General features: G+C 41.9%; 1 protein-coding gene across 1 annotated transcript in view; it reads right to left on the bottom strand.

The window, feature by feature from the left end:
- Positions 1–24731, bottom strand: part of AMFR (autocrine motility factor receptor) — a 1369298-nt gene that overhangs the window by 428804 nt on the left and 915763 nt on the right. The window contains exons 12-13 of the mRNA XM_044081420.1: positions 23281–23298; positions 2234–2424 (exon numbers count right to left, since the gene is read on the bottom strand). Coding sequence (XP_043937355.1) covers positions 2234–2424; positions 23281–23298 — 209 coding nt within the window. The remainder of the gene's footprint in view (positions 1–2233; positions 2425–23280; positions 23299–24731) is intronic.

Here is a 24731-nt window from a genome sequence, read left to right as displayed (position 1 = left end):
CAGCCTAAGCATTTATAGAGGAGTCAAGTCTAAGAGAAAGTTAAGAAATTAAGACTCAATAACGAGGACTACAAAACAATTTTAGACCCATACACCAATACCTTGAAGAAATAGGGATCACTAAGCTAAATAAAGCTGAAAAATGATGGTACTTAGCGGCATGGCTTGAGGATACTCCATTATCAACAGTGAAAAATTAGATCTTAAGACAGGGCAAAAACATTACAGGAGGTGAAAAAGTCAGCAACTCAGGCAAATAGCACTAGCAAATGGCCAGATAGTATCTAGCAAGTGGTCTCAAGTCTGATCAGATTGATGAAATGGGATACAGAATTTAAAGCATTAAAGACAGAAACAATCCTTTAGCAAATCCCAGCAAGTCTTCTCTGTCCAATGTCCATACTGAAATAAACAAAAGTAGTTATATTTTCAAGTTTTTAATTTTGTATTACTGGCAGAGTCCCTGGAAAAAGACAGACTCATGGCAAGGCCACTATCCTGGGAATCAGGTATCCAGGCATGGCTATAAGGTAAGCCTTTACCCACTCTTTCCCTCAAGACCAACATGAATGGTTCTTCCGTGCCCAGACAGGACACTACAACTAAAGAGAATGTGTCGAACTCCTGGTCCTTAGTGGCTTCCTGAGGCGGTACTCCAGACAGTCTTGGAAACAGCAATGAATGATCCAATGACCCAAGTCCATCTACAACAGTGTCACCCACAGGCAACTGAGGCAGTGACAGAGCTGGTCAGACACCTAAAGACTCCAGATTAATTTTCTGTTTTCTTGAGGATGGAAGAAAGAACCACCAAGGAAACCAGTACATGTTCTATGGTTTAGTCAGGAAGGAAGACTGAAAAATGGGTAGTGGAGTCAGTGCAAGTCGATACTCCACCTGACAAAAAAGTAAGGATTTACAGGTGAAAAAAAAAAAAACAAAAACAAATGACACTCCCCTCAATGGTCTGCCCCTAACTCACTTGCTCTTCAAAAGTATGCAAAAAATAAATAGTAAAACAGGATTTTACATTTTTTTTCACACAAGCAATCATAAGGTAAAGTTCTCCTCACACGTCATGACAGACCATAAAATAAAATTTTCCTCATCTACAACCAAGGTCTACAGCGTCGGGTAGCTAGCCCTGCTGCAGTGGTTAATCTACACCACACACATGTGCACGCAAACTCACACCTATAACCAATTTAGAGTGCCCAAGCCACTTACTGCATCTCTTTTAGAATATGGGAGGAAACCCACAACACAGGGAGGACATGCAGAGTCCACACAGAAGGGACCTCAACAGAGAATCAAACCGAAGAACCTCTTGCTGTGAGGTGACAAAGCTGTCCACTGCGCCACTGTGCCGCCTCAAATTGAAATGATCTTGCACAATATTTCTATATTTTACGGCAAAGTACTCCCTGAAGAGACATACCAGAAACTCTACTGCACTGCTTTAATCCTCAAAGTCGAAAGGCATTTCCACTTTACAGTATGAAAAAAATTTGCAAGATCATTTTTCAATGTGATAAAAGTAAAAAAAAATCTTAAAGGATATCTTAAGATGGCAAAGTTGGTCGAGAAAATCTTCTTCTTCTTTCGACTTTTTCCCGGTTAGGGGTCGCCACTGCGGATCACCTGTCCGCTCATGATTGGCAGTGGAGTTTTTACGGTGTCGAGTTGCCAGCCCGGCGCCCAACCTTCCACAGAAGGCACACACACACTCACACCTAGGGACAATTTAGAGTGTCCAATCCACCTACAGCATGTCTTTGGGATGTGGGAGGAAACCAGAGCACCCAGAGGAAACCCAAGTGACCACAGGGAGGACATGCAGACTCCGCACAGAAGGCACCCCGGTCGAGGATCGAACCGGAGAACCTCTTGCTGTGAGGCGGCAATGCTAACCGCGCACCACTGTGACCGCCCTTAAAGTTGGTCAAGAAAAATGATGATCATATATTAGAATTTCAGAAACAGACATGGAGTTTGGACTGGATTAAGTCAGTAAACTCTTATGCACTGAGTTTTCAACAACCAAAGTAGCTAAAAAGGGAAACCACGGGAAAAAAATACCACACTTAACATGACATGCTCTAATGGGGGGAAATCAGTACATTTCTGATCATCTCATTGGGCTCATTAAGGTTCTACAGTCAATATTACAACTTCTGTAAGCTGAGGTGACCGTCCCCAAAGTTGTGCCCAGTATTCTTTGTTCCTTACTCACCATCAAAATGGAAGAAATGATTGTGTTGGTTGAGAAGTGGTCTACCCTCTGCTACTGGCACAGGTCCTATGTTCTGATTCTCATTTTCTCTCTGCTGATGACCTTCTGTTCTGTTGCTATCGGTAATGTTTAGGGACATCCTACAGGTGGGGCATGAAGTATCCTGTTCAAGCCATGAACGCAGGCACGAACTGGAAAACAGAAAAATCAACAAACTTTTAACTTATCAAACCACAACCACCAAGAAAGCTGTATCTACTTATGAATCCTGTTATCGGGCACTAAATCCTTCAACCCTCAAGCCCGCTTTCTTCTTTCAGTTCCCCCTTGTTTTATTTTAGGAAGAGAAAAACTCTAACCTTCTCTGAGCAATTACACAGCCCTACGTTAAATCAGTATGGGTTACACTACTGCCTTTATCCCACAGTAAAAGTCTCCAGCTTTTTCACTGGCTTCAGGTTACTACCGATGTCAAGCTAGAAATGTCCAGTACAAGCACTGATCTTGCAAGGGACACTTCATCACAAGGCCAGAGAACCAGAATAATGCAATCATGTGAATACACTGACTTCTACCCAAAGATCTACTGTCAGTGTAAATGTAGAACTAAATCAAACAATTGAGTTACTTGCCAGTATAACTGCATCAATTACAGACAATTTGCACAACAATGCAGTCCCTCCCCCACACACACACAGAAGCCAGTGAAGATCTTGTGCCACCGTCACAGCAATATCTGGTGTCAAGCAACTCTCATGCGAATAATGCTAGCACACATTTAGATCAGTTTTGAGCAAGAAGGCATGCTGTGACAGATATTGCAGTCAAATTATGTCAAGAAAAACATTAGCAAAACATTCGGAAATAAATGCAATAATATATTAAATAGATTTGAGAACTTTACTGCAAATACTTAGGAAAGAAAGATCACATGACACATATCCCTCTTAAAGGTTAAACCTCTTACTTAGCACTTCACCATATAAAAATCCACAGACTACAGACTATCTGAGAAGTAACTTTCCTGTACATTTTTACAAGTACTAACTTACACTAACACACCAAGGGCAATTATAAATAATTCAGGTCTGTACAGTAACTTTCACATACTACAATACTATTCAGTCTACTTCACAGAATGATCTTCAACTTTATACAAATACACACAGCCAATATATACATGTTTAATTTTTCTTATTGGTTTTCTCCAAACTGAGAAATGTTCACAATTCCTTGCTAAAGTAACAGAGTCTGGTTCCTTGACAAGTACATCCAGTAGCTCAGTTAGTCTTGGACCTGGCTCTGGAGCTATTTATCTGCTCTTGAGAATTTTGTTTCTCTGTGGACTCAACATAGCTCCACACTTTTTAAAATTAGAATCTTTGGCATCTTCTAGAATCCACACTGTCTGAATGGGCATATTATTTTCATCAAATTCCTTTGTTCAGCTCAGAATCTGTAAACTGTATTTGCTAATGGAAAACAGCTAATAAGTTGGTAAATACAAGAAAAACATTTTCCACGCCTTTCATCATTTCTCTTAATTTCAGACATATTTGCTTTAAAAAATTGTCTATAGCTTAAACCATTGACACTAATCTACATATCCATCCCTGAAAAAATAGGACAGACCATCTTAACTAATATTATCTTAATTTTACACATGATCAATACACTTCTACATTCCCAAACACAGCAGTCCAAGATCACATTATACTAACTTTAACTTTCTTCTGTCCTCTCTCTCTCTCACCCTGTCTCAGTAAAAAGCCTGGAAAATTACAACAAAGAAAAAAATCCTTACTTTAACATATACAGTAATCACTGATAACACTAACCCATCGCAATTTTAAAATAATTCTGACTGTACACTAAACAAAACTGCTTCACAACACAGCATGTAATTTATATCTGAAGACATTCCTTTCTATGTTGGGAATTCTTCTTCTTTCGGCTTTTTCCCAGTTAGGGGTCGCCACAGCGGGTCATCTGTCCGCTCATGATTGTCAGTGGAGTTTTACGGTGTCGAGTTGCCAGCCCGGCACCCAACCTTCCACAGAAGGCACACACATGCACACACTCACACCTAGGGCTAATTTAGAGCGTACAATTCACCTACTCCATGTCTTTGGGATGTGTGAGGAAACCGGAGCACCCGGAGGAAACCCACGCAACCACAGGAAGGACATGCAGACTCCGCACAGAAGGCACCCCAGCCGAGGATCGAACCGGAGAACCTCTTGCTGTGAGGCGGCAAAGCTAACCGCTGCACCACTGTGGCCGCCCCTCCTTTCTATGTTGGGAATAAAAGCACTTAATGTCTACTAAAGTCTGCCTTCCTGTATTGACTGGTCTTTGTTTTTAACAACAAGAATATCTTACAGTTACTTCTTCAGTCCATTCAGTGTCCCAAACATTAATGACAAAATAGGGTTATATGGTTTACAGTTCAACCACCAGTATAACATCAAAATATCAGTCTTTCTCAGACTCATTTCACATGCCTTACTATATATTTAATGATGCTGATGCTTTACAGTCTCCCATTTATTCTCCGATTTAACTAATGAAGCACAGTAAACGAGTAACGAAATAAACTCTGCCACGACAACTTGCCAAAGTATAAAACAGCAAAGCATTTATTGAACTGAAATTTGAAGTGCTTTTCATTTGCCTGATAAGCAAACTTCTTCAGAAACAGTATAGTGAATTTAAAAACCTGTATAAATAGACTCAGGTGAGCATTTTAACCAATCCTGTTACAACATAGCTCACACCTTACTTTACTTAAAGGCATACAGTTAAAAAGTAAATGCTATTATAAAAAAATATGTATCATTCTACTAAGATTAAAAATGTTAAACATAAATATGAAAATAAAGCAATCAACCAACTACCTCATGGATGTAACATATACAAATTACAACTCAATTACTAGCCATAACGCTTTGTCAAGTAAATATTACTTAAAAGACCATGTAGCATACAGCACAAAACAACAATTTATCTCTTATTGTACATACACAGACAATGAGTGCATACTGAACACCGAGTGTATAACCACTCGATCATCTCTGCAGACTTTTTAATTTTAAAATACTGCTGATAGAACAGGTTTCATTTAAACCTGGAAAATTATATGCGTTCAGCTTAATTTGCCAGGCTAACTCAAGTTCTTCAAGCTGCAAAGGCATGGGACCACCCCTAATGTCCTGCTATACCTGGTCAATAGCCAAAAACTTAAATTTGTGTTCACTATTTGCCTGGATGTGTTTGGCTAGGGCATTATCTAGTTTCTTTCTACTTATAGCGTATTGATGTTCATAAATTATTTCACGGAGCCTACGGTCCATTTTTCCTACATAAAATGCAGAACAACATTGGCACCTAGCCAAATAAACAACCATTCTAAAATTACAGTTGAACCTTAATTTTACTCTAAATTGTAACCCATTAATAATAAAAAAGTTTGCTACTTCTACAAATTTGCAAGTTACAACTTTGACATTTGTCCATCCCTGTCAAAGTTGTAACCAGCCAAAAATAGAGAACTGGGTTGTTTTTGTAGCTAAGATCCATAGGAAGAGTTCATATGCCAATACATTCCTACATTTTTCAAATTGTCACCCCCTATCATCAGAAGCGGTCAGTCATCAAGGGACAGTTATAGTAAGGGCCTTCATGCATAGTCAGGAAGAAGAATTCATAGATGAATGCTATTTCTTGAAAAGCATGTTTTTACATCGTGGTTACCCAGAGACCCTGTTAGTTTAATTGATGAGGTTAAACACAAGAGAACCATAACACCTGAACAGATTGGGTTATCAAGTACAATGACTACAGACAATAATAGGAATCACATTTCTGTAATTACTAAAGATTTTCGTACAAGTTTCATTACTACATACACTTTACACAGTCATTTTTGTATTGACATCATCCGGAAAAATTGGGAATTGTTTAAAACGAATCCCAATATTTACAGTAAAATGGGTGATTTTCCTAGTGTAATCTTTAGGAAAGGTAAGAACTTAAAGAAACTATTAGAACAACAACGTCGTAGTTACCCCAGAATTACAGTCATGGACAAATGTCAAAGTTGTAACTTTTGCAAATTTGTATTAGTAGCAAACTTTTTTACTATTAATGGGTTACAATTTAGAATAAAATTAAGGTTCAACTGTAATTCTAGAATGGTTGTTTATTTGGCTAGGTGCCAATGATGTCCTGCATTTTATGTAGGAAAAATGGAGCGTAGGCTCCATGAAAGAATTTATGGACATCAATATGCTAGAAGTAGAAAGAAACTAGATAATGCCCTAGCCAAACACATCCAGGCAAATAGTGAACACAAATTTAAGTTTTTGGCTATTGACCAGGTATATCAGGACATTAGGGGTGGTCCCATGCCTTTGCAGCTTGAAGAACTTGAGTTAGCTTGGCAAATTAAGCTGAGCGCATATAATTTTCCAGGTTTAAATGAAACCTGTTCTATCAGCAGTATTTTGAAATTAAAAAGTCTGCAGAGAAGATTGAGTGGTTATACACTCTCAGTGTTCAGTATGCACACATTGTCATGTCTGTGCATGTACAATAAGAGATAAACTGTTGTTTTGTGCTGTAAGCTACATGGGTCTTTTAAGTAACGTTTACTTGACAAAGCGTTATGGCTAGTAATTGAGTTGTAATTTGTATATGTTACATCCATGAGGTAGTTGGTTGATTGCTTTATTTTCATATTTATGTTTAACATTTTTAATCTTATTAGAATGATACATATTTTTTATAACAGCATTTACTTTTTAACTGTATGCCTTTAAGTAAAGTAAGGTGTGAGCTATGTTGTAACAGCATTGGTTAAAATGCTCACCTGAGTATTTATACAGGTTTTTTAAATTCACTATACTGTTTCTGAAGAAGTTTGCTTGTCAGGCAAACGAAAAGCGCTTCAAATTTCAGTTGAATAAATGCTTTGCTGTTTTATACTTTGGCAAGTTGTCGTGGTAGAGTTTATTCTCCGATTTCACAATGTTGCGGCTCTTCTTGATGGTCACCTGCATCTCCTAACACAAAGGTACTTCTGATTCTTCTAGTTGGCTCCTATACCCTTTTCCACCTCAAAAGCATTTTCCTTGGGAACAAAAGAAAAGGTTGCACTGACAAAGTCTCTGTATAGGCTTTGTCATTGTCAGAAAAATGAAAAAAATGAGTCTTCCTCTGCTTGCTGGGTAAACTTTTTTTTTTTTTTTTTATTTCATCCTTAGATTGTTTTGCATCCAAAATGTCTTTGATCTACCAGGAATAAATATTCTGTAGTCGGCTGACTTACTGGAGAAAACTGGCAAAAGAACCAAGGTATTGAGAGCAAATTAGAGAGGGAAAAGGTAATAAAATGGGAAGAGGTCAAGTATTTATTTGGACTACAGGCTAGAGATTGCCTTCCCTATCAAGGATTGATGTGAGCGTATAGGTAAACAGAAAGTGATAGGGGGATTCTAAGTAAAACACCAACACTGGTAGAGTTTTTAGCAGAATCTAGAACAGAGGCTGTTGTTTAAAAAGGAATAGTTAGTACAGCATATAATATATTACATGATAACTATAAGAATCAGTCAGAGGAGGTTAGAAAGGATAGAGAAGAGAGACTGGATAAGCAATTCACAAAGAAACAATGGGAGGATAGATGTATGTCTCACAAATATGCAACAAAGTTTAGAAAATTTAAGATCTTTGCTTGGAAGTGTTTACATAGGTATTTTTATACCCCAAGTAGGCTCCAAAGACTTTTCTTCAGGTAGATAGCAAATGTGGGAGGTGTGATGGGGAAGAGAGAGGTAACTGGAAACATATTTTCCGAGTGTGATGAGTTAGCAGACTTTAAAAACCTCTGCAGAAATATTCGGTCAGCAAACTGGTATGACGAAGGAAATGATTTTTTGAGCTATGATACAGAATCAGAATTGCCTAGACATAGTAAGACCTGGCAGAGTCTCATTACGGTGGCTACCAAAAAACACAATCACTAGGAAATGGAGATCAAAGTCTAAACCATCTGTATTACAAGTAGTGAATATAGTAAAAGAAATAAAATAACTGGAAATGGGACCTTTAGAAAAGGGTAGGAGCAAATTACACAGAAGAAAATGGAAACTGTGGGAACAATACATGCAGACAAGGAATGAAATTTAAAAGAAGGCAGGATTTGAATGAGCTATGTAATGTTTGACTGAAAGCGAGAAGATAGTAAGTGATGCATAATGTTTGCAACTAAGATTATGCCAACATGGTTTGTTTGCAGTTATATAAATGTATGATTGCCTAGGTCATAAGTAATAATTTAATAAAGATGTTTCTTGATTAAAAAAAAAATTCTTAAGTCAGCTCGACACAGCAGCATGAATCTCACACCTGCCTCTTGACATTCCCTGACTGTTGGGATAAATTTGCTTCCCTGTTGCCTGGTGTACAGTGAATACCAAACACACTAGTATTGCTGGTATGACTGCAGTTTGATTAATCTAGGTCCTGGATGCTTCTTCCTGAACAGATTTGGAACATACACATAATGTACCCCATCAATTACCAAATTCTGCTGTAGGATACCAGTCTAGTTGCTTGACTGATCTTTTATAAAAAAATAATGTAATCTATTCCTTCCAGTTCCCAGAAAATCTCAGGTTTTCTGTGAGTGTTTTGTCTTCTACTTTCCTAGTGTTCTTGAGAAGCTTGATATTCAGACAGCCTTTCAGTTCAACCTCTGATTTATGTAGTTTATCAACTCATTTGAATTGCTACTTACAGCTTTGTGAATTTTTCAAGCCCTTTGTCATTTGATTTTATACAGTCCTCCAATGTCCCACTTACATTAAACACAGTACATTTGATTTATTTTTTCTCTACATTACAAAAAGCCATCTCTTGTACTAAAGCTGACTATAACTAATGTCCACCCCCCCTACATTACTGGAAGCCATTTCTTTTCTTATAGGTGAAATAAAAGAAGCTATGTCTTACCATAATGTTCCATCTGTGTTGTCGATCTTCACCAATCCATGACAGTAGGTTTGGTTCTGAACTGACTTGTCCACATCTTTCAGCTCGCACTCTCCAAACTCTCGAGCCAGGCACTACCCATAATGCTCCTTACAGATTACCTCAGATCGTGTTTGCCAAATAAATGGTATATAGAAAAAACAAAATATGGTTAACTATATTAAGTATAGAGAACGTGGCCATATATGAGCCCTTAAAGGAAAACTAGCTTAGGACTAATCTAGTCTACTACGAGTCTCAGGATGGGGAAAGGTGGGTGGGGATGTAAAGGATTGGTGAAGATCGACAACACAGATGGAACGTTATGGTAAGACATAACTTCTTTATCCGAGTTTGTCAATCTTCACCCAATCCTTGACAGTGGGACAGAATCCCCAGCTACTTTAGCCTTAGGAGGTTTCTAGAGCCAAAGGATGCTCAACCCCTCGAGACCTGATCTAATTTGCAATGAATGATAAAGGTATGAAGAGAAGTCCATGTGGCTACTGCACAGTCGCCGTCTAGAGAAGCTCTGGCATGAAAAACTGCTGAAGTCACCACAGCTCAAGCTGAATGGGCTTGAACTGGTTTGGGAAGTTGAAGTCCTTTAGAATGATAGATGAACGTGACGCAGTCTCTGAGCCATTTAGCTAAAGTACCTTAGCAACTGGATTAACCATATGGAGGGAAGAAAATGCTACGAATAATTGATCCGATTTTCTGAACTCTAGTTCTGTGAAGATAAAAATGTAGTTGCCTGTGTACATCTAGTAAATGAAGGGCATATTCCCCTTTGTTAGAAAGATTAGGGGAAAAGGCTGTCAATTGTAGTGACTGATTAATGTTGGTTTCGGAAACTACTTTTGGTAGGAAGGATGGATTTGTTCTGAGTGCGACTCTATCTTTATGAAAAATTAGGTAGGGTGGTTTGCATGATAGGCCTGCAACTCAGAAACCCTTCTTGCAGAAGTAATAGCCACCAAAAATAATGTCTTCCAAGATAAATACTTCAAATCACAAGATGTTGACGGTTCAAAGGGGGTCTTAGTAAGAGCTTGAAGAACAATAGTTAGATTCCAAGGGGGAGCAGATTCTTTAAATGGGGGTTTTAGTAGCAAGAGTCCCTTCAAGAAAGCTTTACAAAGCTTGTGGGACATTAGAGAAGAGTCATTCCAGCATGAATGGAAATTTGAAATCACTGCCAGATGAACTTTTATCGTAGCTATAGAGGAACCAGAGTGGAAAAATGTGTTTAGAAAATCCACAACTCCATGAATGGGACTGGTATAAGGATCCAGTCCTTTATTCAAGGTCCATCTAGTAAATATTTCCTATTTGCCTTGATACGGTTTTCTAGGAGAAGGCTTGTGATGAGCAATAATAATACATTGGACAGGAGAAGAAAGGAAAGGATGCCTAGAGATCATGGGAATTGGAGTTGGAGATTCGGATGAAGCATGTCCTCTGGGTGAGTTAGCAGATTTAGAAATGGGTCCAAAATCCATGGTTTCCGTATCAGATAAGGCCAAAGGAAGGGGAACCAAACTTGTCGAGGCCAGAAGGGAGCAATGAGGATTACTGAATTCTCCATCCTTTTGGCTTTCTTTAGGAATTGTGAGGTTGGCCCCAATGGCGAAAAATCTTGTTTGCCACTACAGGGTTCAGAGACCACTCGTGAGTGAGAGATGTAAAAATATTTATCAAGTAGTCTCTTGCCTGTTCTAAAAGACGCCTGGTGGTAGTGGTGAGGATTCAGTCGTTGAGATATGGAAAAACTCGAAAACCTTGCAGTCTGAGATATGCTGCGACCACTGCCATGCATTTGGTGTACACTCTGGGGGCTGTGTTGAAACCAAAGGGCAATGTTCTGAACTGGAAATGACTGACTCCTAGTCACAAGTGCAGAAGCTTCCTGAAGCTTTTTTGCCATTTTTATGTGGTAATAAGCATCTTGGAGATCTATGGAGCACATCCAGTTGCCTTTTTCCAAAAACAGACGTATGGATTGAATAGAGACCATCTGGAATTTGGTTTGCTGAACTGCCTTACTGAAGTGTCTGAGATCCAAAATGGGTCTCCAGTCCCCTGTTTTTTAGGTACTAAAAAGAATCTTGAGTAAACCCCGGATCCTGTTTGGTCTGGAGGGACTTTCTGGATGACTTTTTTTTGTGCAGTTTTTGAATCTCTACGACTGCTGCTTCAGTTTGATTGGGTGGAACATCTGGTAGTTTTTTCTGTGATTTGGGGCTTACAGATAGTGGAATTTTGTAACCTCTGGATATTATCACCTGCACCCATTTGTCCAAAGTTATCAATTGCCAGGCAGATAGATGCAGAGATAATCGCCCCCTGCCTGTCTCCAGAGGAAGACAATCAGCCCCCCTTCAGGGATGCTGATTCCAGAGAAAGATTCTCTGGACCCCTGATTCTGCAGTCCATTTCTGCCCCTAGGGCGGCATCTTCCATTGCTTCCCCCTCTGCCCCGGGGCACATCTTTGCCTCGTGAGTCTTGGAAAGGCCCTTTGGATTTTTTTAAACCATAGTCTCCCACTTATTTGGTTCCTAGAATAAGGCCTCTGAGGAGTGGAGAAACGTATGCTTCTAATGGCTATGCCTGAACTCTCTGCCCTGGTCGTCCCTTCAATTGCATGGGCAATGAGCCTCATGAATGAGCTGGAGATAGCATCAAGGGTTGCAAGCTAAGAGGAAACTGGCACGGACCTCTTCAGCCACTGCCCCTGAGAGAGTATTTGAAAGTTCTTTAATCAACTCTCTCTGTAATCTGGTAAAGTGTGCCACATAATTCAAGAACCTTATCGCGAAGGTCATCGAAGCATAAACACGCTTCCCAAATCTATCAAACTCCTTGCTAGGAGGATGGATAGTCAGACTCTCTTTAGCGAGTTCCTTTTTGGTGGCGGCCGCTATCACCATGGTGTCAACAGGATAATCCAAGCTTGTTTTATGGTGTCAACAGGAATCCCTTTAGACGAATGTGGTTCATCTTTAGGGGCTAATATCCAGTTAGATATCTTGGGGATTGACTCTATGGAGTCAGGCATCTTCTACGCCCGCTGAGTGATCAGTTTAATAACATCGTCAGTGGGCAGAGAGATCCAAGAAGTAGAGGGTTGGGCACGAAATGCCTTCCATGTATACTGATTCCTCCAAGGAAGGTTGAATGGAGGACCAGCAGCCCCTCTGTTTTAGAATTTCTAGGATGTCCCCGAAGGAATTATCAGGGGGTGACCTGAGTGAACCTTCCACTTCATCAAAATCATAATTTTCTGTGAAGGACTCTTCCACGGAGTCCAGGTGCTTCCAACTTGCACTTCTTTGCAGGAACTTCCTTGGGGGGATGATCTGGGAAGTGCCCAAAGAGGAGATCACTAAAGTGGAAGTCACCTGAGACTTTTGTGCCATCTGTCCTGGGGGTGAGACTGATGGTAGCTCAGGTCTAGAGGAGGTAGAAATTTGTCCCGACAGGGATGGTAGAGAGAGTCCCCAATGAACAATGCCTTTTCCATTAGCCTAAAGGCTGCCCCCCATAGAGGGATAGGAGCCCAGAACTGAACAGGACTTCTTTGGAACCGGGGTCACATCCCGCACCAAGGAGGCAGCCTCTGGAACAGACGCCTGGGTCGATCTTACAAAGGCTGAAGTGCCGAGAGACATGGATGGTTCTGAGTGAAAAGACATCCGTCCAAGCTGCTTGGACCTGAGCAGAGAATCATGACCCCGGGAGACCTCCAGTGCCAAAGGCTCGAAGGAACTCAAAACAATTCTCGGAACCTGAGACTAGGAAGCTACCAGAACTGAAGCAGCTAATGCCAGAGGAGTTGGAACTTAGGGCTCCTGTCTCTCTATGAGTTGGAGGAGGAGGATACAGAGGAGTTATAGCTAGGCTAGCTCCAAGACCAGCAAGGCTAGGAACCAAGGATAACCCTCTAGCCGTCAGGAGCTGATCCCACCAGTCTCAATATATCTGCCTCAGACAGACTCTTGGTAGATCGAATGGAAGATGAGGAAGGAGATTCTAGGGGTTTCTTGCTTCTAAAAAAGGACTGTGTGCCACATTTTTGAATGGATCAATAGAAGGAGAGTATTTAGCTCTTGGCAATTGTGATAGCTTTGGCACCGAGGAATCGGTCGGTGCCGAAGAAGAAACTGTTTTCAGTCGAAAAGGGAGCTTGGGTCTTGAAGCAGGTAAATCCTCCAGTGCCATGGAACTCTTCGGTACCGAGGATGACTTAGGTAACTTCTTTGTCAGTTCCCAAGACCTTGGAACCGAAGAAGCCCTTTTCCTCGAAACAGAGGAAGATGAGAAGGAATTGTTAATTTCAGGTCTAGGCTCAGATAAGGCCTTGTCAAAGTTAGTTTTAAGAAGTCCTTTTAATATTAACTTGTTATTTCTTTACGTCAGGGTTCATGTAGAGAACCTGTGACAGATTGAGCAGTCCTCTTGTACATGGATTTTCCTCACACAATATACACATAATGAATAACTGTCCGAATTAGGCATCGTACCTTCACATTTTTGGCACCTATTAAATCCTGAGGTGCCTTTACTGGACTTAGTGGGAGATGTTTGTTTTTGATCTGCCATTGTAAATAGAAATAACCAACGCTACAGTCATGCGACACAGGAGAAAAGACGGAATCAAGGAGTTTTTTTTTTTTTTATTTAAACTAAATAAAGAATTTAGAGAAAAATACCAGCAATGGTAAATTAGAATATATAAAAGGTAATAGCAAGAAATACCAGCAATGGTACTGAAGTTCTACCAACGGTAGGAAAGGAAAGACAAAGGCAGAATAAAGATAAGTGATAAAGCTAAGAGGAGCAGGTAGATAGCGTGAGAAGAACTAGACAGAAAATTCTTATAAGGAATAAAGAATAAATTCAAGAAGAGAAATATTAAGAATTACTCACTGTTATAGCCAAGGCTCTGGAGAAGGAAGCCACCGCATCTGGTCTCTGAAGCGGCAAACGAGATCTGAGGTAATCTCTGTGAGGAGCATTATGGGTAGTGCCTGGCTCGAAAGTTTGGAGAGCGGGAGCTGGAAGATACAACAGAGTTGGTTCCGAGGTTTGGAACTGAAGCCGCTGTCAACGATTGGGTGAAGGCTGACAAAGAATAGTTGTGTAAAATCTTACCACAACCAGAGATGTCCTTATCTTCCCAATGTTGCAGTATTCACTTTGGTGTGGGATTTTCCACCTCAGGCGATCTGACGTCAGCTCCTATACAAAAGCTTTTGCCTGGCTGCTGTAGTGCGTGGGACATCACACGTAAGGCCATAAATCAGGGTCCTTAATGTGACGTCAGCATGCACAGACCTCAGAACATGAAGCCCAGAGGAGAGGCCTGTGAGGAGAACAGGATGTCAACAAAAGAATCAAATGCCATTGTAAGGCTGAACAGATGAGCCTTGAGGGGGTGGAAGCAGTGAACACGGGCCAGACCCTGTAATAAGAGAAGAATAGGTGGGTATGGAGGGTGGGAAGGAATACTGCAACATGGAAGAGAAGGACATCTATGGTTATGTAAGATTTTACAAAGCTATTCTATGTCCTTCTATTTCAATGTCGCACTATTCACTTTGGTGTGGGAGAGTACCACAGCTGATGAGGAGAGATGGGAGGAGATAGAGGATTGCTCTGGCAAAACCTGCCCTAGCCCTGGAGACTTGGTCTAGTTTGTAGGGTTTGGTGAAGGTGTGCACTGTAGGCCAGATAGCTGCTTCCAAGATGAAAGCTGTGTCTAGGCCTTGGAGGTAGCTATGGCCCTGGTGGAGTGAGATCTTATACCCTGAGGTAAGACCTTGCCATGGTGTAAATAAAAGAGAATAGATTTCCTAATCCAGCGGAAATGGTTTGTTTGGAGACCGCCTTGCCCAGAGCCCTGGGGTGAAAGGAGTTGGTCAGACTTTCTGAAAGACTTAGTCTTGTCTAAATAGAATCTCAACTGTCTGTGTACGTCCAGGTAATGAAGGATTCTCTCTGCACTATTGGCTGGAGTTGGGAAGAAGGTAGGCAAGTTGATGGACTGGTTTAGGGATAGTTCATTTACCTCCCTGGGCATAAAGGAGGGATTTGTGCGTACGGTAACTGTCATTATGGAAAGTTGTGTAAGGGGGACAGGCCACGAGGACCTGTAGTTCTGACACTCTTCTAGCGGAAGAGATGGCCACTAAAAGAATGTTTTTCCAAGTACACATTTGTAAGGAGGCCAAACTAGCCGTCTCAAAAGGAGGTAGGGTGAGTTTTTCTAGCACAAAGTTGAGGTCCCAGGGATAAGGGATGGATTTTCTTGGTGGTCTAATATGTAGGACCCCTCTCAGGAAAAGTTTAACATCCAGCCTGGAAAGCAGGGGTGGCTGTATGGGTAAGCAGGGTGAAATGGCTGACAGGTGGACTTTCTCAGAGGAATAAGTTAGTCCAGCCTTAATGAAATCACAAACATAACTAGGGAGGGGTCTGCCTGCATAGGGTCCCTGTCCTTAAGAAGACACCATTTTGCGAATCTTTCCCATTTAGATAGATATGTCTTTCTAGTATTTGGTTTCCTGGCCTGCCTCAGGATTGAAAGCACATCCTCAGAGTACAGCTGTCTGTAAAGGATTAAAAATTGATCACCCAAAGAGTTAGGTTTAGCATTTGCAGCTGAGGGTGAATGAGAGATCCCTTTTGCTGAGACAGTAGGGTCCACATTGTGGGGTAACTTCTGGTGATTGCCCTTGAGTGAAGAGGGAACCAGTGTTGCCTTGGGCCAGTAGGGAGTCACCTGCAAGATTTTCGATTGGTCCTTTTTGATTTTCAGAAGGACCTTTTGTAATTGTGGGAAGGGGGGGGGGTGCATAGAGGAACATCATCTTCCAAGGAAAGCTGAACATATTCACTCTCCAGGCTGATGGTGTGTGATCATTGCTGCAGAATTTGTTTACTTGTGTGTTTTGGGGGGGGGGGTAAACAGATCCACTTGAGGGGTGTCTCACCAGTGGACTATGTCTAGAAAGGTTTCCCTGTTTAACATCTATTCGTGAAGCTGAGAGGAGGTTCTGCTGAGCAAGTTCACTTGTTTGTTTTCCTGAGAGGGGATGTAGGAGGATGCAGGAAGAGGCTGTGTTGGGTGGCTAGCTCCCAAATCTGTAGGGTTATCCTGCATAAGAGGTAGGCTTTTGTCCCTCCTTATTTGTTCAGGTACCACATGACTGGGGTGTTGTCTGTAAGAATGTGAAGAAGGCCTTGATGAAGGTTGGGAAGAAAGGTAAGGGCCAGCAAGACTGCAGTTATCTCCCTGACGGTGATGTGTTGTTGTTGTAGGGCAGGGGTCCAAGATTCTTGAACCCTGTAACCCTTTAGAGTTGCCCCCCACCCTAGATCTGATGCATGGATTGCGTAGGAAGAGGAAGTTACAGGGGAATGCCTTGGTTTCGGAGGATTTGTTGAATCCACCACCTCAATTTTGACTTTAGGCAGGGCAGAAGGGGGGGGGGGTTTGTTGGTCTAGGGAGTGTAGGTGCTGAGACCATACATTGTTTAAGTACCACTGAAATTTTCTCATGTGCAACCTGGCTAAAGGGAGCATGGGGATCGTGGCTGCCATGAGTCCCAGTACTTGTAGGCACTGCCTTGCGGTAAGGTGAGATACCCCAGAAGATCTTGGAAGTGATTTCAGAGAGACTGCACTTTGTCCTGTGGAAGGAAGGATCTCATCAAATCTGATGTGATTCTGCATCATAGGAAAACTTTGTCCTGCTGTGGGTTTAGAGATGATTTTGAAAGGTTTAGGGTGTGCAGGATGGTCATGGTGAATTTTAGGTAACTTAGGAGTATAGTTTTTGATTCCGCTAGGAGCAGGATATCGTCCAGGTAAGGGTATATTTTGATGCCCTTGGTTCGGCAAAATGCAATGGCAGGAGCCAGGCATTTTGTCAACACTCTTGGAGCAGTAGATAAGCCAAAGGGCAAGGCTGTAAATTGAAAATGTAAGGAAATGCCAGTAAATCTCAGATATTTTCTGTGGAAGGGCAGGATAGGAAGGTGGAGATAAGCTTCCTTTAAGTCCAGAGTGACCATGATGGCTTGGGGTGGTTATTAGCGGTAGGAGGGTTTGCAGAGACAGCATCCTGAAGGGTGGAACTTTTAGGAACTGATTTAGGTAGAATAGGTCTAATATGGGTCTCCAAGGACCATCCTTTTTTTGGGACTAGAAATACATGAGAATAGAATCCTTTCCCTTCCTGGCCCACAGGGACTGGTTCTATAGTTCCTAGGGAGAGGACCTCCTACAGAATATGTGGGAATAGATGGAGCTGATCTTTTGGTGGGAAGGGAATTTTTTTGGCCTTGGCTTTTCCTTCTAAGACAGGAAGTATCCTCTTTGAATAATGGAAAGGTCTGAGGTGATGGTTTTCTAAAAGTGGAGGCAGTGGGGTAGGCGAGCAGACAAGGAGAGGTGGGGACAAGGCAGTCAAACCGAGGAGGGGCCCCTCTGCTAGGAAAGGGCTGTTTGGAGGATGGTTGGTTGGGTTTGGAGTAAGGCTGTCACCTAGATCCTCTTTTCGGTCTGGTGGAGGAGGGATGAGAAGTGGAAGGCATCCTCCTGACAAAGGAAGTCTTAGCAGGATAATTCCTATAATACTTAGGGAAGGGGACAACATCAAATGTTTGATGTCTTGCAGCTCTTTGCTTTTCTCTTACAAGTTTTTAAACAGCTCAGCTGAATTCTTGCCAAAATAAGATTGTGGTCCAGTGAAGCACCCATAATTTTGGATTTGAAATCCTCTGGAAGGGGTTGAAGGCGTAGCTAGGAATATCTGTGTAGGGCAGATGCAGAAGCTGCATACCTGGCCGTGGCTTCTGCTGCAACATAACTACACCTGATGCAGTGTCTGGCCACTTGGTTGCTAGGAAAAGTTTTGATGCAATGTCAGACTTAGTAGGACAGTCAAGTATAGAGGCTAACAGGGTAGAGGCCTGAGACACTAGGTCCAGAGCATATTTTACCATATGCGTTTGGTAATTAATGGTTCTGAAAGCCAAGGTGGAAGAAGTACACACTTTCATGCCCAGTCTAGCCATGATTTTGCTGCCCTTTATCTGTTGGTAGGAGACTGGCAGAAGGTACCTGTCTAGATTGTCTGTCAGGAGTCACAGCAGTGACAGCTGGATCAGGCTTAACCAGGAATTTGTGGTCATCAGGCACCTTATAAAACCTGTCTGGTCTTTTAGGGGCTGGGGGCTGAGAGTCTGGGTTCTTATAGACAGAGCTGAATGCATCCAGGAAGGAGTCTGGGAACACAGGAAGTATAGCTGAAGGAGAGGGAGACTCAAGATGCAGAAGTTCAAAATATCTCTTTTGGGTGTCAGACATCAGGGTATTGTCCCACTTGAAGTACTCCTTTATATTAGTTATAGTTTCCCCAAAAAATTAAATCTTCAGGTGGGGAGTCCCCTTCAATGGAGTCTTCATCAAGGAATAGTAGTCAATAGGGGAAGCAATTTGAGACAAGTAAGAGACTGATTTCTCAGAGGAGGAATCATATTGATAATGCTGTTCTTCTCCCTCTTGAGTAGTTGGGTGTTGGGGAGAAGAAGCAGAGGATAGGTGACAACTGAGCATAGGGATGGTGGAAGGAGCAGGGCTTGTGGGCCTAAGGGCCATCAAGGCCTGCATAAAGGAGTTTGTAAAAGATTGCCAATCTGGCTGAGTTTCAGAAGCAAAAGTAACATGTTTTGTCTTCTGTTTTTTTTTTTTTTGGAAGGTGTAGGCTTCAGGGATGGCCTAGGGATTGAAGCCCAGCCTGCAGTAGGAGAGGACTCGGTCGGTTGTCCAACAAGAGGTTCCCCTTCAATGTTGGTTGGGGCTGACGGCTGAATAGTCTCTGCGGACATGCATTCCATGGCTGCAGAAAAGGATTCCTCATCGGGAACCGAAGCTAATGGAGAAAACAAGCATTCCTCGGCCTCTATATCAGAAACCAGCAGGACGTCCGACAGCGGAGTGGCAGTAGGAACATGCCTGGAAACTTTGGCCTTCTTCCTGGGTAGTTTGGGTTGGTCGACTGACTCTGGGTCCATCCCTAAAGGCTAGGCTTTAAGACGCTGGATCTCGAGATATAAATTTAATGCGGCCAGATGGCTGCGAAGCATCTTGGGCATGAAGGACTTACAAATGGAACACAACGTATGGTCAAGTTCCTTAACTAGACAAAATGCACACTTGTCGTGAGAATCTTTGTGTGGTATCTGCTGCCTGCAATTACATTTGCCTTTTTTTAGATGACAGTGGCCAACAACTACAGCAAACCAAGTACAAGCAATGATAGAGAAAACTAAAAACCCCAACGGGGTACTTATCTTTCCGAAGTAATCATAAGTAGGAGCTGAACAATTGAAGTGACGACTTCTGCAGCTGAAAAGTTCTGAAGTCTGTGCGTGCCGACGACACATTTAAGGACCCTGGTTTATAGCCCTGCGTGTGATGTCCCACGCACCTACAGCAGCTAGGCAAAAGCTTTTGTACAGGAGCCAACGTCAGATCGCCTGAGGCAGAAAATCCCACACCAAAGTGAATACTGCAACACTGGTATAGAAGGACATCATTAGATCTGTTTTTTGGTGAACAGATACAAGGTTCTTCCCATCCTTTTATGACTGATTTTCTCTCACTTTCTCCAAACGCCTTCTTTGTTAGCATCCAAACAGTATAATTACAAGTTAATCTAACCCAGATTGAGAACTTTTATTTATTTTTTTTTAGACAGATTCTCAGTGTTCAATCTTTGAGAGTTCAAATCAACCTGCTGCTCTGTGTGCAGCCGTCCTGGAAGTCCATCTTCCAATTATTTTTTTATTTTCAATGCAATATGTATTCACTTCTTTGTTAGCATACAACCTAGTAATTTGCGATTTGCAAGTTTTCATTTCGAGACCCACTCTTGTTTACAGTACAGAGTTATAAAATTCCTTTGCTTTATTCTTCACTTCCTTTACTACCTCATTTGGCTTTCCCACTTGGTAACCCCTACTCTGAAACTAATTTATCATCACTTGCACTTCCTTCAAATCTTTTTAATCTAAAAGCTCTTAGTGACTGTTTACAACACTATTTTTCCAATATCATGAGATAGCATTGCCATAATGTAAATAGCTAATCATCATTAACTGATTTTGCATAAATGTGTCGTTTTGGCTGCCATCAAGTCAAACTACTTCTATATCCAAATATTGCAACTTCTGAGTCATTGTCACTACTGTATAACATTAAATAATCTGTGTTTGCATTCAAAAACAAAACAAAAATTTCCTGAGAACAATTCCAACCAAACTGTCAAAAACCACATTAAAAACTGATGTTATTCTTACAATAATCTGACTCTAAAATAAGCTTATTCTTCCAGTCTGCTATTACTATGCTAGTACATCTAGAGATCATCACTGCTGCATCACCAGCCCTAAAATCTAGTTGTGATAAAAAAAGTATCAGGTTCTGATACTTGTAAATGTAAACGAAATATGTCTAAAATGAATTCAAGTAAATTAATCACTAAATCAGTTTGACTATCCAATGTTCGCAGTCCTCCTTTTGTGGCATCACTGAATAAAATAATTTTACATACAAACTAGATATCAAAATATCACCCTCACTATCAATTTCTTTACACTTGTAAATAAAATGAAAAAAAGTTGTGCACTCACCATAACGTTCCATCTGTGTTGTTGATCATCATTTATCCTTGACGTGTGAGTTTGGTTCCGAAATCAGAACCGGCTAGGCTGTACTACAGCCAGCAGGGAACAAAAACTCTCAAGCTTTATCCCTACCCAAACTCTTCCTCTCTATTTTACCTCAGATCGAGTTTGCTGACTGACTGACAGAATAAATTTATCCTAGGATTACTTTTGTGGAGACCATACCTGGTATAGGATGGTTAAAAAGAAGTATGAATAAAGACACAGCTCATTCCACCAAGAGATATAAAAAGGATGGGGGATGGAGAGAGGGGAGTCACGGATAAATGAAGATTAATAACAGATGGAACGTTATGGCGAGCAAAAAGTACAGTTGTGTACACTTACCATAAATGTAGATGTTCGAGTGTATTCACTGTTGCAGTCATTACACTTGGGTTATCCTGCTGGCAGGCTACCCTCAGTCGGCCTGAATTCCAAAGTCTAGGTCCGGCGTCGGTTGCTGTCGCCTCTTCCCTGATGTCAGTGCGCCAGGGGTATAAAAATGCAGCTGACGCCATTTTCTTCAGTTTTTCTTGCCCCTGATGTCAGGTGCCCCCAAAAGGGTGGGCTAAAAATATGCCAATAAAACATGCATGCACCAAAATATATTATACCTACATCTACAAGCAAATACACCACATAGGTTGCATAGATTAGAGAAGTGCAGATAAGATCCAGCAAATATATGGGGGATGGTGGGTGGGTAACCTGGACTGCAACAGTGAATACACTCGAACATCTACATTTATGGTAAGTGTACACAACTGTACTGTGTTCTTCGTGTTTCACTGTTGCAGTCATTACACTTGGGTTGAATCCCATAGCTATGGTTGGGAGGCTAGAGCTAAATAGCATTAGGAGTGGCTATGAGGCCCTGCAGAACTGCAGTGGCAAAGACTGCCCTGGATTTAGAGTAGAGTGGTAAATGATGGTGCTTTGTAAAGGTGTGCACTGAACTCCAGGTAGCAGCCACTAAAATGTCTTTGGTTGGTACTCCCCTGAGGAAGGCTGCTGAAGTGGCTGCTGCTCTGGTTGAATGTGGCCTAATGCCCTTAGGCACTGGCTTGCCATGTTGTGAAGAGCAGAAACGAATGCAGTGGCCTATCCACTTTGAAATAGTCTGCTTTGAGATCGCCTTTCCTTGTGATCCTGCAGCATATTCCACTAGTAGTTGCTCTACCTTTCTGAAAGCTTTGGTTCTGTTCAAGTAGAAGCGTAGCTGTCTGTGTATGTCCAAAGAATGCAGAATTCTCTCCCCCTTATTCTGTGGGTTTGGATAAAAAGTAGGCAGATGAATAGTTTGGTTAAGGGCCACACTGGACACTACTTTAGGCAAAATTGTTGGGTTTGTCCTCAGGGAAACCCTGTCTGGATAAAAAATGATAAAAGGTTCCACAGCCATGAGTGCTTGTAGCTCTGAGACTCGTCTTGCAGAGGTTATTGCTAGGAGCAGAGCTGTTTTCCAAGATAAAAACTGTAGCGGCTGGCTCAAAAAGAGGGAGGGTGAGTTTTTCCAAGACATAATTGAGGTCCCATGCAGGTATTGGTGATCTCCTTGGAGGCCTTACGTTTTTGGCTCCTCTGAGGTACTGCTTTAACCAAGGATGAGAAAAGATTGGTGGCTCTGTATTGTAATGAGCCGAAATGGCAGAAGCATGAATTTTAATTGATGAGAAGGATAGGCCTTTGTCCAGCATCTCAGTTAAGTATTGCAAAATCTGAGGAATATTTGGTATAGCTGTGTCAATTCCTTGTGCCTGGATCCAAGCATAGAATCTCTTCCACTTTCCAGCTTAAGATTTTCTGGTACTAGGCCTTCTGGCCTTCAAAATGACATCCATCACAGCTTTAGTGAGAGGCGCATTTTGTATGACTACATTATCTGCCATGCTGACAGATTTAAGGTCTTTAGTTGGCTGTGCAGGATCTGAATGTTTTGTTGGGACAGTAGATGAGGTATTTGAGGCAAGGTCCAAGCCGGGCATTGAGACAAATTCCTTAGGATTGGATACCAGTAATGGCGGGGCCAGTCTGGGGCAATCAGTATAATCTTTGGCTTCTCTTGTCTGACCTTTAGGAGTACCCTGGGGAGGAGAGGCAGTGGAGGAAAGGTATATACTGCTAAGCTTTTTCAGCTGAAAGATAGGGAGTCCACTTTCCATGCTTGTCTGTGATAAGTCCTTGTGCAGACACTTTTTAATTGGTAGTTGTGAGGAGAGGCAAATAGATCTATATCCGGGCATCCCCATTTCCTTGTTATCATGCTGAAGACTTGTGGATCCAATTTCCACTTGTGGGGATCCATGAGGTTTCTGCTTAGTTCGTCTGCCAGAGTATTTATCTTTCCTGGCAGGAATTGTGCCTGCAGATGGACCTGGTAAGTGAATGCTGTGTCCCACAAAGTCATGGCTAGTCTGCAAAGGGGGTAAGAATGAGTGCCTCCCTGCTTGTTTATATACCACATGACCGTGGTGTTGTCTGCCTTTACCAGTAGTTGTCCCGGATGAAGTAGGTCCTTGAAGGCTGTCAGGGCATTCTGAACAGCTAGCATCTCTTTTTGATTGATATGTAAGATGCATTTGATTTGCGGACCATGTGCCTTGAATCCATCTTCCTGCCATGTGGGCCCCCCAGGCATAATTTGATGCATCTGTTGTAAATGTCTGCCTGGCTGGGGGTAAGGTGAATGGCTGTCTCTTGTTCTGGTGACAAGCCTTCGCCCACCATCGAAACTCCTGTTGCAGGCAGGGAATGAGGGTAATTATTGTTTCCAGGCTGAGGCAATGTTGAGTCCAAACACTTTTTAGGTACCATTAAAGTTTCCTCATATGCAGTCTCGCATATGGAATTAGTAGAATGCAGGATGCCATGAAGCCCAAAGCCTGTAGAATTTTTCTTGCAGATAACTGGGCCTTTGTTGCCAACAGGTTGAAATAGGTAGTCAGTTGCTTTTGTTTGTCTGGCATGAGATAAGCCATCTGGGCAGTTGTATTTAAGCTTGCACCCAGGAATATTATCTCTTGAGAGGGTACTAGATTTGATTTCTTTTCGTTGACTGTGTACCCTAGGTCTGTTAGAAATCTCTTTACAAACGCCAGATGCTGTAGTAGAATGTCCTTGTTCTCTGCTTGAATGAGGCAGTCGTTCAAGTAAGGATATATCTGTATTCCTCTTTGTCTGCAGAATGCAATTACTGGTGCCAGGCACTTTGTGAAGACCCTGGGCGCAGTAGATAAGCCAAAGGGCAGTGCAGAGAATTGGTAGTGCATTGTGCCAGCTTTGAATCTGAGGTATCTTCTGCATGTTTATCTGATTGGGACATGCAGGTATGCCTCTTTTAGGTCTAAAGTCACAAGCCAAGCCTTCTTGCCCAGCATGGGCAGGCTGCTGTAGAGTCAACATTTTGAATTTTGGTATATCCAGATATGTGTTCAGAAAAGATAGGTCCAGTATTGGTCTCCAGGTGTTGCCCTTTCTTGGCACCAAGAACAGCCTTGAATAAAATCCTTGTCCCTGCTCTTGCTCTGGTACTTGTTGAACGGCCCTCATGTCCATGAGGGATGAGACTTGCTTTTGTGCCTCTGCCCAATGATGTTTTGGCAGGTCTGGCCAACTGTTTGTCGTTGGCAGGGTATGGAAGTGAAACTTGTAGCCTTGTGACACTATGTCTAGGACCCATTTGTCCCGGGTTATGTGCCAATTTTGAGAAAAAAGTGCTAATTT

The sequence above is a fragment of the Protopterus annectens genome, chromosome 8.part0 (genome assembly GCF_019279795.1).
Source record: "Protopterus annectens isolate FY-2018-M chromosome 8.part0, PAN1.0, whole genome shotgun sequence".
Lineage (NCBI taxonomy): Eukaryota > Metazoa > Chordata > Ceratodontiformes > Protopteridae > Protopterus > Protopterus annectens.
The sequence above is the reverse complement of the archived record's forward strand: the minus strand, read 5'-3'. Positions and strand labels throughout refer to the sequence as shown.